Source organism: Alligator sinensis, unplaced genomic scaffold, assembly GCF_000455745.1.
Source record: "Alligator sinensis unplaced genomic scaffold, ASM45574v1 scaffold132_1, whole genome shotgun sequence".
NCBI classification, from domain to species: Eukaryota; Metazoa; Chordata; order Crocodylia; family Alligatoridae; genus Alligator; species Alligator sinensis.
The window spans coordinates 419,649-437,291 of record NW_005842776.1 but is presented as its reverse complement, the minus strand read 5'-3'; the positions used below and the strand labels follow the sequence as shown (position 1 = coordinate 437,291).

The following is a 17,643-nucleotide window of genomic DNA, read 5'->3' as shown; positions in this document are numbered from 1 at the left end:
TGCTGAAGTTTATGGCAAAACTCCTGTGGGATTTCAGCAGGGAGAATCCAGCCAATTACCAAGGGTTTTTATATGCTCCATTTCAAATTTAGCAAAGCTCTAGTAACCAGTTCACAATATAATTTCATATACCCTTTCCGCACCTGGAACAAGGAGTCCTGGATTCCAGAGGCACCATGTGTCAACACAGAACATCTTGGCATAGACACAGCAGCCGGTCTGGAGGGGCCCACTTGCACCAAGGGGGTAAAGTAATGAAGGGCAGGTACAATGAAATTGCTTACTGGGTAGGCGGGCAGGAGTCCTCCAGGTCCCACAATATACTGGTTATGCAACAAGGGTGGTACACCTTGGGGCAGGTTGGGGGGAGCTTTGCCTGTAGAACCAAAATACAAAATATTTTAACACATCTTAAACAAAACCCTCATACCCACCCTGCTGCCGTCACAGGCTCCAGCCCCGAAATGAGTTTGCTGACGAGCCCTCAAGGCTGCCCTATCACGGCTCCCAAAAAGGCAGGGTTTAGCTTGCTTGTAGGACGATAGCAAATGAAAGCGCAAGCTTGCAACAGGAAGAGGAAAAGGCCCAAGCAGTAGGCAAGACACCTGCTAGGAAAGGGACCAAAAGATGGGATCCTATAGGACCTCAGGGTGCTGAAAACAGTCCCATGAGGTGTCAGTCCTAGTTACATTAACTCAGCTCCCAGCTGCAGGTGTCTTGAGATGATGGGAAGAATTAAGGAGATGGCTTCTCCTTTTCCTGGTCCCCTCTCAGAGGCAGAGGCCAAGCACCACTTTCACTGTCAAACTCACTGTCCTCACTTCCTCCTCTGTCATCAGCCGATTGCCTCCCCAAACCCTGGCAGTGGAATGAAAAGCACTAGAGTCAGATCTGATGACAAGGGTGGTTAGTTCCCTTCTTGCAGTGCTTTACTGACTTCAAATACTGCCAAGAAGCAGAAAATAAATCTCTCTCTACAAAGTGGTGCTAAAGAGCATGGGGGAAAAAAATGCACTTTGGTTTGGCCAGTAATTAGAAACTCCAAAGACAGAGTATGGGCAAGAAGGGCAGAGAAGAAAACCCTTGTGTATGCGATTGGACCAGAATGCCATTTAGTTGGCTTCTCTCTTGTACGGGACACCTTAACCTGTCAAGGTTTGCTTTTGGCGGTTGAAACGGATTTCGAGTCAACAGTGAATTTCAGCTGGCTCCATCTGAGCACAAGATGGCCTCCTATCTCCCTGCCATCACTCCACAAAAATACACAGGACATTTTGCACATTCCTTTTCCCAACAGGGCTATCTGCTTTGGCCCAAGCCAAATGAAAATGCAACTCCTCCTCTCCTCTGTGAGGCAGTGGTGCTTTGGCAATGCAGGCTGGTATTATAGTGGACTCTGACACTGCCAAATGACTTTAGGCTGCAGAAGGAGAGTGACAAGTTGAAGCTAATAGTAATTTGCAACTAAGAGCTGATTGCAAACTAAGCAACTGCACTGGTCCAAACTTACAAAAAACTCAAAAGCAGCTCTGGTACCAGTCTCTACAGCTCTCCATAGATGGAACGTGCTACAAAAGTGCTAAATATTACCTATCAAATATGCCCAACACAGAAAAGCAGGGAACTTTATTTCAGAGGGCAGCAATAAAGCATGCTGAAAAATGAAAGTCTTTCAAGTATGTATATTTCTTAGCGTGGTTATTGCCAGCGAGGTGCTCAACTGACAGCCTGGCAGGTTGAAGTCCTCTTTCTATCCATGTGATCTGTTAATATTGCGAACCTGAAGACACTAAAGGGGCTGCCCGCGTCGTAGCAGCTGGCATAGACACACTGGTAACGCTCAGGCCAAGGCTGTTTGTAGTGTTCATACTGCTTGCCATGCTGACAACCGAGGAGGTGGTGCTAGTGGCTGAGGTTGAAGCAGTTGAAAATGTTGTTGAGGGTTGGAGCGAAGTTGTGTTCTCAACACTAGTATGCTGGAAAGGAGACAAAAAGAATGAGAATCGCCAAGCAAACCAGCCAGGCTGCAAGATGCTGGTTTTAAAAACAAATATGTCCAAATGTCTTAAGAAAAGGCTGCCCATGCAAGAGAAACCTAGCAATTGCACCTATATTATTCACATGAAGAGTAGGCAACTCTGTTATAAACTGAAATTCCTTTGGTACGGTTTGTAGAAACCTACACCATGAGACTGAAACAGAAGTCACTAGGTTTGAGGTGGAATTATACCCTGGAAATCAGATGACTTTGTACTGCGTTTAATGCGGTCATTTTTGTCTGTGAACTGAACGTGCCTCTGAGCTTCAATAACATTGCTCTTCTACTATCTAAGGAAGAACCAAGAGGTTCACATACTCATTTTCAAAAGATGACACACCCAACTAATATACATTTCTCCAGGCCACTCACAAAAATCAAGAAAAAATACAGACAAAAATCAAACTGTGATGCCCTTATCTGTAAAAGCAAGGGATATGTTAAATAAACTGTCATGCATGCCAGGTGTTACAGGATCACAGAACTGGAAAGGGCCTTCTGGATACTGGTCAGTCCCACCAAGTCTTAATCCTGTTCGTCAACTGATCAAGTTCAGATTGTGGCACGGTGGCTTCAGTATATTAATGGCAAAGCTAAGCTCAGAGAATGGGAAGCAGGAACTTCTGGCTGAATGAGACTGCAAAGTACTTGATGCCTATGGATGGAGTAATGGTTTCAAACGCAATAAACACTGCTACAAACCCCTATCAGGCAATCCTGGGCTAACTGTCACCAACCTGTACACCGCCTTGCAGGGCTGCATACACAGAGGCATCCCCCACACACCACGGTGCAGCACCACTCAGTTTAGAGCTCAAGCAACTGCATTTCTAACACTGAATATGAGACTGACTGCCTTGCACTGACCTCCACGGTTTGGAGAGTTAGCAGTAGCTTAAAAGCCACTGCTAAAAAAATAATTTTTAATATGGCTTGTGAAAAAAGGCTTCTTTGCTCCCTGACGTGAAAATGTGCAGTTATACTTGCTCAAAGGATATCAGCAAAGCTCAGGTTAGACCTTAAAAATGTCACTATCACAAGCCACCAGTGCTACAGGCAAGAACTAGGAAGCCCCCTTCTCCCATGAGATTAAGCTCTTATCTGAGCAACTATAAGTTCGTGCACTGGACTCTAAAATGAGAGGCATTTTAAAATGTCACTAGGGGAAAAAATTAGCAGGAAGGAGGTTTAAAATAAAGATGAGGGTTGGCGGATTGTTTTTCAAACTCTTCTCCCCCTCCCTTCCCTCCCATGAACTCATTGCCACAAACGTTTGTAGAGGTAGATAGCCTGGTCAGGTTCAAATAAGGACCTAGACAAATTCACAGAGGGATTTTTCAGCCCATACAATCATGGATGTATTCTCTGACATCCCTCAAACAACAGTAGTTGATGCCAGGGAGAGTCTGACAGGGAATGGATCACACTAGACCTGCCCTGTTCATATACTTTCCCTCTTAAGAGCCTACTATTTCCCAGTATTGGAGATGGTCAGACGGAGCATGGCACTTCTTATGTTTTTAAGCTGACTAATAGCTGTTAAGATGTGAAATGGGACTTACTGCATGTGATGTACTCGAAGACAATGCTGAGGCAGAGGAGAGGCTGCTCTGATGATTGGAGAGGGAACTAGAAAGACAAATTGCGAAGCATTAAAGAACCACTAATTTAGAATGTGAATTTCTCCCACCTGAATGCCTAAAAGGAACTTTTTTTTTTTTAAAAAGCTACTTGTAAAACTTGTATTATCCTTTTTTAAAGCTACACCCTCTGGAGAAATGGTACTGCTATACAGAAAAACAGTTCTGGAGGTAACAGCAAAATGGAATCGAAGAGCTTCTTACAATGCAGAACAGCAATTCAGTTCCCCCTCCCCTTCACAGCACTATGAGGAAAATCACTGCAATGGATGTTTAAAACTTTGCTCATTAGCCACTTGCAAATTCTGTACATATTGGGTGAATAATTTTTTTTTTTTTTTACATAATTCTAAAAGTAACAATTCCATACCATTGCAACCTGTATGGCAACCGCCCCATTAACTAAGGTTCACAATATTAACCACAAGCCTGCCAGTGGTCTCAATCCCTCTCCTGAAGAATGAAGATCTAGGCATTCACTTGAACCACAGGGGAAATCCGGTTTAAAAACCAAGGGCATTTTTACACATGTATGCATCACAGTGCCAGGTGCTTTGAAAAGTGCCCAGCGCTGCAACGCATGCAGTTGTATAAGCAGCAAAATGCGTATCAGGGCTGAGAAAATGGAGGTGGCGCGCTTCTGAACTAACACACCTTGGAGGTGCTTTAATTCAAAAGCACACCGCCTTCACTTTCTTTACACTGACACGCATTTTGCCACTTACACAACTGCACGCGACGCAGCGCAGTTTGCCTCAGCTCATGTGCAGAGCAGGCTCGATTGATAGCGTCTGCTCCGAAGCGATGGATCTCCGGCATGTCGCTGGAAAAGTATGTGTATAAATGCCCCAAGGTAATACCATCTAAGTCCCAAATCTATCTTGCACTCAGAATATGTACACAGAAAACTCATTCAGTTTGACAAGAATATTCTAAACTATTTAAACAAATTAAAAGCCTGGGGGGGGAAAAAAAAAAAAAAAAAAAAATCAGAACACAGTAAGATCTCCATTACGTGTTATATCCACAATGGACATCCTAAGTAGAAAGATAATTAAAAGATACAGTTAGAGATACTGGTTCAAGAAAAACCAGTGGCTGAACAGGTGTTTACAGGTATCAGAAGATACCAGAGCAACTTTAAGTCTGTCCAACTTCTACTGCTGCAGGAAAGCCTCCGCTTTCTAAACGTAGATAATCTCATTTAATAAAACTGTTTATTTCTAAAGGCCCAAATAGCTCCCTGTTTACAATGAGGACAGGCTATCTTTTCGGGACAGGTAAAAAATCATAAAGGAAGATCTCAGCATTGGAAGACAAGCAAACAAGTGATAAGTTCCTTGCTTCACACACCATCAGAATAGCCCTCCATCAGACTAAATCTCCTCCTCAGAAGCCCCCTACCAAAAATTAAGGGAAGAAATCTCCATGCCTCCTGCTAGTTGTGAAGTGTGTACAGCAGAAGGAAAACTGCCTTCCCAATGTCTCTATTTTCCAGACAGCCAATCACTTTCAAACTCCTGACCTTAACCTTTTCACCAGCTCATCTACCCTGTACTGCAGTTTTTTTTCCCTGATTTACACTTCCACTATTTCCAGCTCAGGAGGTTTGCAGCTCAATTACTTTTACCTTCAATATCCTTTTAATTCCTGGTGAAAACACTCCTCTGCTAAGAAAATGTTGGAATAGACTCCTGTAAAGGACCAAGCTTTAAGAAGCAACCTCATTCTACCTACAACAGACCACTCTCAACCTCCTAGCCTGAACGCCAACAGCAAGGCTTGTCCCAGCCTTAAGTGGCAGTCTTATAAAAAAGCCCCTGTGCTAGGCAGAGAAAGCTCATTCTTAAGTGTTTTTGGTGACAAGCAGCTACACCTTTACTCCAGGTGCAAAAAATCAGAACTCTCCCAAAATGAGAATACAAAGCCATACACTGGAGAAGCAAATTAACTTCAAACTGGGTCTTCTCACAACATCTTTATGTTTCCTTCCTATCAGAGGTTTGGCAATAAAGCAGACCCACTCGCATCAAAAGGAGGGGAGTGAATTGCCTTAAATACAATTAAACACTTCAAGACTTTTCTTGGAGATGCTCATGACTAGTCACAAGGCTGAGTTGAGTGCAAGGGGCATAGCCCGGCAGAGGGCTGGCTACTTTGGCAGCTTGTCAAAGCTGGAGAATCCCACAAGGCCCGGCAGTCTCGCTCCCATTTTTTGATGCCCTTCCCATACTGCAGCTATCAGGATGGCAACGTGCCAGAAGAAAAGAAGTGGGTCTGTCGTGCATAAGTAGTTTAGGAAGCATATTCCCTAGAGAGATTCAGATTCATCATGAGACACACTACTGAAAAGACTCAGACTCCAGAACTGTCTGCACATGCAAGTCAGATATGTGCTTGGAAGTGAGGCATCACAGTCTTTTCAGGTTGCTCAAAAGATTCACCACCGCCCAACCCAAACCTGAATGGCTACCAAAGTGCATAGCTTCGCCTTGCCACATGCTCTGGGGGTCCTTTCAAAAGTAAGGTGCTACCACAGAACCAGAGATTTTTCTAGGGTGAATGGAATAATGCTCATTACCTGGGGTTTCCCCCAATACCATGGCATCAGTACAAAAAGGTAATGACCATTCACTGAGAGATGGACAAGACCAATAAGGGTTTATGCGATCCACAGCTAGACTCTAGAAATAACATGCAGAAATCAGGATCTCTTATGCTGGAGAATGGAAGTCTTAATCGTATGCAGTGGGACGGGACTCGAACAGCTAGTGCGGAAGAACCAGAAACCATGATGGACTGAATTTCCAGAGCAATCCTAGTTTTCACATTTCCTCAAGGAAATACCTGAGCAAGAGCCATTCTCAACCCCAAGTCCCAACCAATGCTTTCCTCCCTACCCCAACCTTTTAAAAAATATGTGAGTAGTGAGGATAAAACTACAATTAAAATATTTAAAATGAGCCAGAAAAGTTGCCAAGGACTGGACTTTTACACCTTACGAAGCACTGGCTAAACCAGACTGAATGTGCTTGTTCTCATCTGATCTTGGGGCTTGGAAGCCTTTGGTCTGGCCAGTCCTCAGCTAGGAGATCACCTTGGAATCAGAGATCCCACAGACTCGAGCCAAGGCAACTTGGCGAATATCAGACCATAGGAGCCAAACGGGTGGCAAGACTTCATTTGGCCTATCAACACTGCTGCACAGATGGACAGGAATAGATGGAAGGAAAATACTGGCCAAGTCAACAGCAGGTACTATGCAAAAAAATGGGAAAAACAACAGACCAGGAGCTGTATACAAGAGTCTCCTTTTAAGGTAACACGGTCTCTAACACAATATTGCTTTCAGATCTACGTAGGACTCCAGGGGCAGTGATCTGCGACTACAGTACCACAGACAGGTGTTATGCAGTTCACATTTTGCCACCAGAATCATGACCTTGGTCCTTTTTGGATTCCTGTCCTAATTTACATTACAACAAGATAAGGATCCCAATCTCTGAAGCTGTAGTACCAACTTGCTCTGTCCGTCTTGCACACAGGGCCGTTATTCCCTTCCTCACATATCCTACTGTACCTGCTTAACTGGGAGAGCGAGCTGCTGGCCAAGTCGCTGGACTGGGGCAAGCTGGGTAATGTTGCCGTGTGCTGTGGTGCTGAAGGCAGAAGCGAAGCAGTGGTGGATGCCACGCTGGGAAGAGACCCTGCAGTAGGCAGCGAGGGTGAGGGCTCTGTCTTAGACGCTGGAACTGATGAAGTAGCTGCAAGTTAAAAAAGCCATTCAGAGAGGAATTCAAGCACACCTAACATGACGGGCAGGGCTCAGGGACACGGGGTCTCTCAAGGCAAGGTAGAATATTCCAACTGATCCATAAACATGTGACACATAGGTACTAGGAACTTTAGGACTAATTCTTGAAACATCCTTTTGTCACAACTTTGTCATTATCCTTTTTTTTTTTCTTCATAGCAGGTTCATGATCTTCACTGGTCGATTTTTAACAAATAACATTCCTTATAGTTTCTTCCTGTCACTTTGCTGTGCTTTTGCATGCATCTGCAGGTCTCACCGCCCACACAAACCCTCATACTGGAGTCCAGTCCTTTCAAATTCCACTTTGCCTATGCGGCTCCCATTCACACCAATGCTCTACCAATATAGCATGCCTTGCACAGCTTCCTCATGCTGTTGGACCTTTGCCTATGTCTCCGCCTGCCCAGAACATCCTCCACAGTCTTCGTACAACCTCCACCTCCTCCTCAGAGTCCTTCCTCAAGACTCACTGATTTTGGGAACTGATTATTCCTACCCTCATTGTAGGATTTTGTATAACAGCATTACTTACCAAATGCAAAAAACTCCTAGCTTTAAAAACCACATTCACCAAGCCCAATACAAAGAGAGAGGCACTACTGGCTTGTATGCAACTAAAATAACATTCTGCAACTTCCATAATCCTCCTCCCTTCTTCCCATATCACCCGACTCTTCTTGTAAAGTCTCATCTGCAAAGCTTAAGCTCCTTGAGATAAGGATCTGCTGTGTATGTCTAAATCTACACGTACCTATGCTTCTTCAGAACTAAAAAAAAATCATCTACAAACCACAGCAACAACCCCCCCTCAACTCTTTTAAACCACTGCAAGCAAGTTTAAGGTTGGCCAGATCACAAATGCAGCAAGCAGAATTTATCAAAACTGGGCAGAAATGCAGTACCTTTTTTCAAACACTGGCTTTAAAAATTGGTCGTGCTGACAATGAAACAAAATAAGCCACAGTCAAGTATGGCACTGTACCACTGAGAAGTTTCAGTGACCAAACGGTTAAATGATATAGCCTTGTTTTTCACCTACCCTGGAAATGCTACTTTCCACTGCATGCAAGCTAAAAAATCATCACCTCGTTATGAAGGCACCTTTCCAGGAGACTGGTGCTGTGTGATGTTTACATGGACAATTCTAGCATGCTATTGAAAACATCCTGCTCAATCTATGCCATTAATGTGTGACATCCCAGGAAGGCCCTCAATTAAAATATACCCAGGCGCTCACTTGACCTGCATACTGAAATTCAGTCATCCATCATTAACATTTGAAAGGCCAGTTGGACCGTACATGTACTGGTCTGTATCCTTGAGCAACTTGATTTATTTCAGTGAACATCCCTAGGTTAGTTAGACCTAATAAAATGCATATCTACAAAGAACACAAGGAAGAAGACTCAGTGTTAAGCATGTCCTCCATGGAAATTGGATAAGTGCTTGGAAGTTAACCATCATTGTCTTTTCATGCTATTAGTCTGTGGTTTCCCTCAAGGTGCCAGGACAAGCTCTGCACAAACAGATATGCAGCGTCTGCCTTGCCAAGCTTATAATCTGATTTTAGAAGAGCCATAGTGTCACAGATAAGATATGGGAACAGAGGGCACAAAAAAAAATATCAAAGTAAGTTTTTGTGGGAACTGAATGCACTGTTGGGTGATGCCCATTTAAATAAATGATATCCACGAGTCCCAACAGACACAATCCGATGCTGGCTGGCTGACTGACTTGTTGGCATTGAAGCAGAACTGTGGCTTGAGACGGAGTCCGAAAAGAGATGGTGATGACCAATCAATTCAGCTAAGGAGTTGCCTGCAAAGTGGGGTGGGCACAGAAAAAGGCACAGGGAAGAGTGAGAGACTCTTGAATGGATGAACAAGGCTGACATCCTTTGCAGAGGAAGTGGCAAGTCTGACACTGTATAAGCCAACAGGGCAGAGGGACAGTGTTATGAAGGACCTTGGTGCATGAGGATGATGAAAGCCAGGGAAGGGAAACAGAAGGAGTAATGTAGGCAAGGCAATAAACCACCATATGATGAATGGCTAGGAAGGTTGAGAGAGGGCATGATTTAGACCAGTGGGAGCTGACCCTTTTTGGCAGGTGTGCCACAAACTGGCCCCACCTTCTCCAAATGTCATTCTGATTTCCTTCCCCTCCCCAGTTAGCTGCTCTGCTTTGGGCTCCCTGCTCTATCAGCCACTGCACTGCCTGCCCCCTCCCTGGTCTGCTGTGTGCCACAAGCAGAAGCTACCCCTGGCCACTTGTGCTACAGGTTGCCCATCCCCGATTTAGACAAGAGGAGATTACAATAGCCAAGATACAGAATAAGGACTTAGACTAGAATTTTAACATCATGGACAGAAAACAAGGTCATAATTTGTATTATAGAGGAAAAAAAGAGAATGGTTTGGCTACAGACTGGACACTGACGTAAGGAAATGAGGAGGAGTTAGAGGCTGTCTCCTTGTTATGGATTCAAAAAGCAGAAAACACAGTAGTGCTCCTTAGCCCTCTTTCAGTCATAGTACAGGATTAGGGGTGGGTATTATATAGAGGCTGGTCTCTGGAACAACATGCATCTCAAATGTCACAAGGTCATCCAAGGACGGTTTGTTTTCCGTATCAAGAAGTCAGAGACATTGAAGTGGTTCTATCAAGACCTAGCTTTTATTACTTGGATTTTTACTCTCTAGTTACAAAGCAGGTCACTATACTATAGCACATCTGACTTGTGCAATTTGTGTGCAGGTGAGAAGTAAATTTCCAGTTTGAAAATAGTTTTATGCATTTTGGGAGCAACTGAGCTGGTAACTCCCCAGATCTATGTGTTATTCCCTGCCCTCCTCCAAATGAATGTAATGCTAGTGAAGCACATCAGGTTTACCGAGCTGGATATTCAAGCTCTACATTTGTAGGGTGACCATATGGTCCAGATTGGCAGGGACAGTCCTGGAGGCTGGTGCTGGCTGGCTGGGGCAGGGAGGCAGAGTGGCAGGAGCTGTGAAATAGGAAGCCCCAGCAGACAGCTAAATTTCCCATTGACATAGACTGTTACTTCACAGGTGATTGCTAACACCTGTGAAGTAAAGAATAATGGATTATTAACAAGCCATTTCCGCCCTGCAGCCTGCAGAGGGGGGCAGTGTCCCAAATTTCACACTGTCCCATGTGGTCACCTTATCCATTAAAAGAACCAGTATAAAAAGGCATTAAAAGGTCAAGGTGCCCCCTTCTCTGATGCCAAGTGTGACCGTCTGGGAGGCAGATGCCTCTCTCAGAAGTTGGCATGGGCACAAAGTACAGATGAGGGGGAGATGAATCTGTGCACGTCTTGTAGAAAACAGTGCAGATAAGGAAAGAGAGGGTACAAAAGCGACCTTTTTTTTTTTTTTTTTTTTTGGTAATAAAAGTAACTCCAGGGAGCCAACCTTTAACAAAGATCAAGATAAGGACCCAAATGACCCTCTGAATGCCTGGCATTTGTACACTTGCTTGCACCGCAACGTCAGGTGCTTTTAAAAGCGCCCGGCACTGCGGTGCATGCAGTTGTGTAAGGGGCAAAATGCACATCAGTGCTGAGAAGGTGGCGGCAGCGCGCTTCTGAACTAAAACACATTGAAGGTGTTTTAGTTCAAAAGCACACCGCTGCCATTTTCTGCATGTTGACATGCATTTTGCCGCTTATACAACTGCACGTGGCACAGCAGTGAGCATCAGCTCACACGCGGAGCAGACTTGATTAATCGAGTCTGCTCCGACCTACTGGATCTCCGGCGCATCGCGAGTCAAAAAGGTATGTGTATAAATGCCCAGGATATTCCGACTACAACACAGCAAGTCATCCAGCAGAGGGAGCGTGTCAGCCAGCCATCCCTCCAGAAGCGTGCTGTGACCAAGGAGGCTGGCAGAGTAAAGAGTAAAACAACAATGCAAAGCCACGATCTTTTTTTTTTAACTGCCAGTAAAAAAGGCAGAAATCTGAGCTTTCCAAATGTTAGTGGGAAAGCTGGTAAAAATGCCCAGCCGAATTCAACCCACATGCAGGAATTGTATAGTAAAATTAGCAGCCTCCCATCACCAGCCCGCACTCCACATCTGGGCCTAGAATTAGTCAAGCTGATTTCACATTTTACTATTAGCCAAGAAAATTAGCGGCCTGTTCTGTGCAAGTACAACATAAACCAAACTGTTCAGCCAAAAATTACACAGGGACAGCTGGACAAAACCTGAAACTAGCTATCATTATTGCTGTTGGGTAAATATGGAGGGGGTCCAGAAGGGTCAGAAAAGCAGGTCTGTATATAATGGAGCTATGGAAACTTACTGTCAAGTGTTGGCTGTGTTCGAACACCACTGTGCCCATTCTGCGAACAAAGGAAAAATGAATTAGTCAACCCCCTTGTGGAGGTGATATTAGATACTCAACGTTCGAGCATTTAGCAAGCTTTGTCACTAAGTCTCCTATTTCCTTGCCATTTGAAATGAATGTAAACAAGTCACTAGTGTTCCTCGAACTTCACTATCCAAGAAAGGGGTCTTAGGTGGGAAGTCTGCAGGGATGCATATACAGAACTGCTCAAACTATGTCCATGTGAAGGAGGCCAAGGGGTAAAATATACATGATACAAACCTCAGGCTCCTGGGAACGATGATGGAAAAAACCCAAAAAAACCCAAGGCCGTAGAAATTAGCAACACAAGAGAACTACTACTGCCATACTACTGCAGCTATCCAAATCATGCAGATCAATGGAAAGACTAAAACACTGCACTGGAAGATAAGGTTGGAGAAGAAAGCAGTTGCTTGGATCATTCTGGAGTACAAAATTGGGTGTTTGCATTTAATCCTCGTGACCAGAGAGGAGCTGGTTCAGAAGACAAGTGTGGCTGGGCCACTAACAGAGGTCAGAGAATAATTAAGCTTAAAATCCTTCCCAGAAGGCACACCAAGCTATATAAAGGCAGTGTTACTGTACTTTAAGAAATGGCCTTGTGATCTTTAATATGTAAATGTGCAAATTCTACTTAGTCTTTTATTCTTCTATTTTATCAAACCTTTACACCATGGTACTGCCCGAAAGCCACAGCCAATTTGATCTCCACTGAGCACACCATGTACAAACGTAATACATGGAGGTTTTTACCCTTAAGTTACACTGACAAGGTACTGCACTCGCTGCGTAACGTGAATTTATGTTTTTTTTAAAAACGACTCGCGTTTCAGGATGAGTGTTTCACAACCCACAGTCAGAATGGTAGCTAGCGCAATTTGAGATATCAAAATATGTACCCCAGACTAATGGCCAGACCCTGTTCAAGATCCCCGGCATCTGAAACCTACTCACCGTGGCTGCGACAGGGGTTGTTTCTGATGGAGCCATGGAACTTTGGTATGCTATCCTGCTATGCACAGCTGTCTGGTCATAGGAGGAAGTTGTTACTGGGCTAGTGCTCTGAGATGAGCAGGTCAGACTGGAAGAGGTGATGGCAGAGGTTGTATAGGTGGACTCCTGTACTGTATTGGATATTGGCAAAGAGGTATTCAAAGGATCACTGAAAAAAAAAAGTAAAAATCATTTAGCATTTTGGTAAATGTCACCTGAAACACCTTCCCCAAAATACCAGCTGCCACACAGTAATCTAGAACTGAATACCTGGTTGCTCAGCTAGAAGTTGCTTACGCTAGATAACCCGAACGAGACGGAGAATCTATCATTTTGCCTAGGTCCGCATTAATCGGTTTCCGTTTCCAAGCCAGCATCTGCACTGAGCAACAGGGGGCATTTCTCCCACCCAAGACCAGAGTTGAGGCATCAGCACTTAACTACATTTTGTCATCCCATATTTCATTCTACTTCAAAAAAAAAAAAAAAAAAATCAGAACACAGTAAGATCTCCATTACGTGTTATATCCACAATGGACATCCTAAGTAGAAAGATAATTAAAAGATACAGTTAGAGATACTGGTTCAAGAAAAACCAGTGGCTGAACAGGTGTTTACAGGTATCAGAAGATACCAGAGCAACTTTAAGTCTGTCCAACTTCTACTGCTGCAGGAAAGCCTCCGCTTTCTAAACGTAGATAATCTCATTTAATAAAACTGTTTATTTCTAAAGGCCCAAATAGCTCCCTGTTTACAATGAGGACAGGCTATCTTTTCGGGACAGGTAAAAAATCATAAAGGAAGATCTCAGCATTGGAAGACAAGCAAACAAGTGATAAGTTCCTTGCTTCACACACCATCAGAATAGCCCTCCATCAGACTAAATCTCCTCCTCAGAAGCCCCCTACCAAAAATTAAGGGAAGAAATCTCCATGCCTCCTGCTAGTTGTGAAGTGTGTACAGCAGAAGGAAAACTGCCTTCCCAATGTCTCTATTTTCCAGACAGCCAATCACTTTCAAACTCCTGACCTTAACCTTTTCACCAGCTCATCTACCCTGTACTGCAGTTTTTTTTCCCTGATTTACACTTCCACTATTTCCAGCTCAGGAGGTTTGCAGCTCAATTACTTTTACCTTCAATATCCTTTTAATTCCTGGTGAAAACACTCCTCTGCTAAGAAAATGTTGGAATAGACTCCTGTAAAGGACCAAGCTTTAAGAAGCAACCTCATTCTACCTACAACAGACCACTCTCAACCTCCTAGCCTGAACGCCAACAGCAAGGCTTGTCCCAGCCTTAAGTGGCAGTCTTATAAAAAAGCCCCTGTGCTAGGCAGAGAAAGCTCATTCTTAAGTGTTTTTGGTGACAAGCAGCTACACCTTTACTCCAGGTGCAAAAAATCAGAACTCTCCCAAAATGAGAATACAAAGCCATACACTGGAGAAGCAAATTAACTTCAAACTGGGTCTTCTCACAACATCTTTATGTTTCCTTCCTATCAGAGGTTTGGCAATAAAGCAGACCCACTCGCATCAAAAGGAGGGGAGTGAATTGCCTTAAATACAATTAAACACTTCAAGACTTTTCTTGGAGATGCTCATGACTAGTCACAAGGCTGAGTTGAGTGCAAGGGGCATAGCCCGGCAGAGGGCTGGCTACTTTGGCAGCTTGTCAAAGCTGGAGAATCCCACAAGGCCCGGCAGTCTCGCTCCCATTTTTTGATGCCCTTCCCATACTGCAGCTATCAGGATGGCAACGTGCCAGAAGAAAAGAAGTGGGTCTGTCGTGCATAAGTAGTTTAGGAAGCATATTCCCTAGAGAGATTCAGATTCATCATGAGACACACTACTGAAAAGACTCAGACTCCAGAACTGTCTGCACATGCAAGTCAGATATGTGCTTGGAAGTGAGGCATCACAGTCTTTTCAGGTTGCTCAAAAGATTCACCACCGCCCAACCCAAACCTGAATGGCTACCAAAGTGCATAGCTTCGCCTTGCCACATGCTCTGGGGGTCCTTTCAAAAGTAAGGTGCTACCACAGAACCAGAGATTTTTCTAGGGTGAATGGAATAATGCTCATTACCTGGGGTTTCCCCCAATACCATGGCATCAGTACAAAAAGGTAATGACCATTCACTGAGAGATGGACAAGACCAATAAGGGTTTATGCGATCCACAGCTAGACTCTAGAAATAACATGCAGAAATCAGGATCTCTTATGCTGGAGAATGGAAGTCTTAATCGTATGCAGTGGGACGGGACTCGAACAGCTAGTGCGGAAGAACCAGAAACCATGATGGACTGAATTTCCAGAGCAATCCTAGTTTTCACATTTCCTCAAGGAAATACCTGAGCAAGAGCCATTCTCAACCCCAAGTCCCAACCAATGCTTTCCTCCCTACCCCAACCTTTTAAAAAATATGTGAGTAGTGAGGATAAAACTACAATTAAAATATTTAAAATGAGCCAGAAAAGTTGCCAAGGACTGGACTTTTACACCTTACGAAGCACTGGCTAAACCAGACTGAATGTGCTTGTTCTCATCTGATCTTGGGGCTTGGAAGCCTTTGGTCTGGCCAGTCCTCAGCTAGGAGATCACCTTGGAATCAGAGATCCCACAGACTCGAGCCAAGGCAACTTGGCGAATATCAGACCATAGGAGCCAAACGGGTGGCAAGACTTCATTTGGCCTATCAACACTGCTGCACAGATGGACAGGAATAGATGGAAGGAAAATACTGGCCAAGTCAACAGCAGGTACTATGCAAAAAAATGGGAAAAACAACAGACCAGGAGCTGTATACAAGAGTCTCCTTTTAAGGTAACACGGTCTCTAACACAATATTGCTTTCAGATCTACGTAGGACTCCAGGGGCAGTGATCTGCGACTACAGTACCACAGACAGGTGTTATGCAGTTCACATTTTGCCACCAGAATCATGACCTTGGTCCTTTTTGGATTCCTGTCCTAATTTACATTACAACAAGATAAGGATCCCAATCTCTGAAGCTGTAGTACCAACTTGCTCTGTCCGTCTTGCACACAGGGCCGTTATTCCCTTCCTCACATATCCTACTGTACCTGCTTAACTGGGAGAGCGAGCTGCTGGCCAAGTCGCTGGACTGGGGCAAGCTGGGTAATGTTGCCGTGTGCTGTGGTGCTGAAGGCAGAAGCGAAGCAGTGGTGGATGCCACGCTGGGAAGAGACCCTGCAGTAGGCAGCGAGGGTGAGGGCTCTGTCTTAGACGCTGGAACTGATGAAGTAGCTGCAAGTTAAAAAAGCCATTCAGAGAGGAATTCAAGCACACCTAACATGACGGGCAGGGCTCAGGGACACGGGGTCTCTCAAGGCAAGGTAGAATATTCCAACTGATCCATAAACATGTGACACATAGGTACTAGGAACTTTAGGACTAATTCTTGAAACATCCTTTTGTCACAACTTTGTCATTATCCTTTTTTTTTTTCTTCATAGCAGGTTCATGATCTTCACTGGTCGATTTTTAACAAATAACATTCCTTATAGTTTCTTCCTGTCACTTTGCTGTGCTTTTGCATGCATCTGCAGGTCTCACCGCCCACACAAACCCTCATACTGGAGTCCAGTCCTTTCAAATTCCACTTTGCCTATGCGGCTCCCATTCACACCAATGCTCTACCAATATAGCATGCCTTGCACAGCTTCCTCATGCTGTTGGACCTTTGCCTATGTCTCCGCCTGCCCAGAACATCCTCCACAGTCTTCGTACAACCTCCACCTCCTCCTCAGAGTCCTTCCTCAAGACTCACTGATTTTGGGAACTGATTATTCCTACCCTCATTGTAGGATTTTGTATAACAGCATTACTTACCAAATGCAAAAAACTCCTAGCTTTAAAAACCACATTCACCAAGCCCAATACAAAGAGAGAGGCACTACTGGCTTGTATGCAACTAAAATAACATTCTGCAACTTCCATAATCCTCCTCCCTTCTTCCCATATCACCCGACTCTTCTTGTAAAGTCTCATCTGCAAAGCTTAAGCTCCTTGAGATAAGGATCTGCTGTGTATGTCTAAATCTACACGTACCTATGCTTCTTCAGAACTAAAAAAAAATCATCTACAAACCACAGCAACAACCCCCCCTCAACTCTTTTAAACCACTGCAAGCAAGTTTAAGGTTGGCCAGATCACAAATGCAGCAAGCAGAATTTATCAAAACTGGGCAGAAATGCAGTACCTTTTTTCAAACACTGGCTTTAAAAATTGGTCGTGCTGACAATGAAACAAAATAAGCCACAGTCAAGTATGGCACTGTACCACTGAGAAGTTTCAGTGACCAAACGGTTAAATGATATAGCCTTGTTTTTCACCTACCCTGGAAATGCTACTTTCCACTGCATGCAAGCTAAAAAATCATCACCTCGTTATGAAGGCACCTTTCCAGGAGACTGGTGCTGTGTGATGTTTACATGGACAATTCTAGCATGCTATTGAAAACATCCTGCTCAATCTATGCCATTAATGTGTGACATCCCAGGAAGGCCCTCAATTAAAATATACCCAGGCGCTCACTTGACCTGCATACTGAAATTCAGTCATCCATCATTAACATTTGAAAGGCCAGTTGGACCGTACATGTACTGGTCTGTATCCTTGAGCAACTTGATTTATTTCAGTGAACATCCCTAGGTTAGTTAGACCTAATAAAATGCATATCTACAAAGAACACAAGGAAGAAGACTCAGTGTTAAGCATGTCCTCCATGGAAAT

At 44.1% G+C, this 17,643-nt stretch overlaps 1 protein-coding gene and 2 non-coding genes across 4 annotated transcripts in view; all 3 read right to left on the bottom strand.

Moving 5' to 3' along the window:
* UBAP2 (ubiquitin associated protein 2) overlaps positions 1-17,643 on the bottom strand; it is a 97,051-nt gene that overhangs the window by 26,256 nt on the left and 53,152 nt on the right. Inside the window, exons 1-6 of one of the 2 annotated variants that reach the window (XM_025216948.1) lie at positions 12,849-13,050; positions 11,829-11,868; positions 7,259-7,442; positions 3,601-3,667; positions 1,781-1,976; positions 285-376 (exon numbers count right to left, since the gene is read on the bottom strand). In XM_025216948.1, coding sequence (XP_025072733.1) covers positions 285-376; positions 1,781-1,976; positions 3,601-3,667; positions 7,259-7,442; positions 11,829-11,868; positions 12,849-12,884 — 615 coding nt within the window. In that variant the 5' untranslated portion in view covers positions 12,885-13,050. Of the gene's footprint in view, positions 1-284; positions 377-1,780; positions 1,977-3,600; positions 3,668-7,258; positions 7,443-11,828; positions 11,869-12,848; positions 13,051-15,971; positions 16,156-17,643 lie in introns of those variants that run through there. The other variant, XM_006034838.3, reaches the window with a different exon arrangement.
* On the bottom strand, positions 6,023-6,105 carry LOC112552124. The gene has a single exon (XR_003096482.1). It is a non-coding gene; the product is annotated as a small nucleolar RNA SNORD121A (small nucleolar RNA).
* LOC112552123 lies at positions 14,736-14,818 on the bottom strand. Its single transcript, XR_003096481.1, has one exon. It is a non-coding gene; the product is annotated as a small nucleolar RNA SNORD121A (small nucleolar RNA).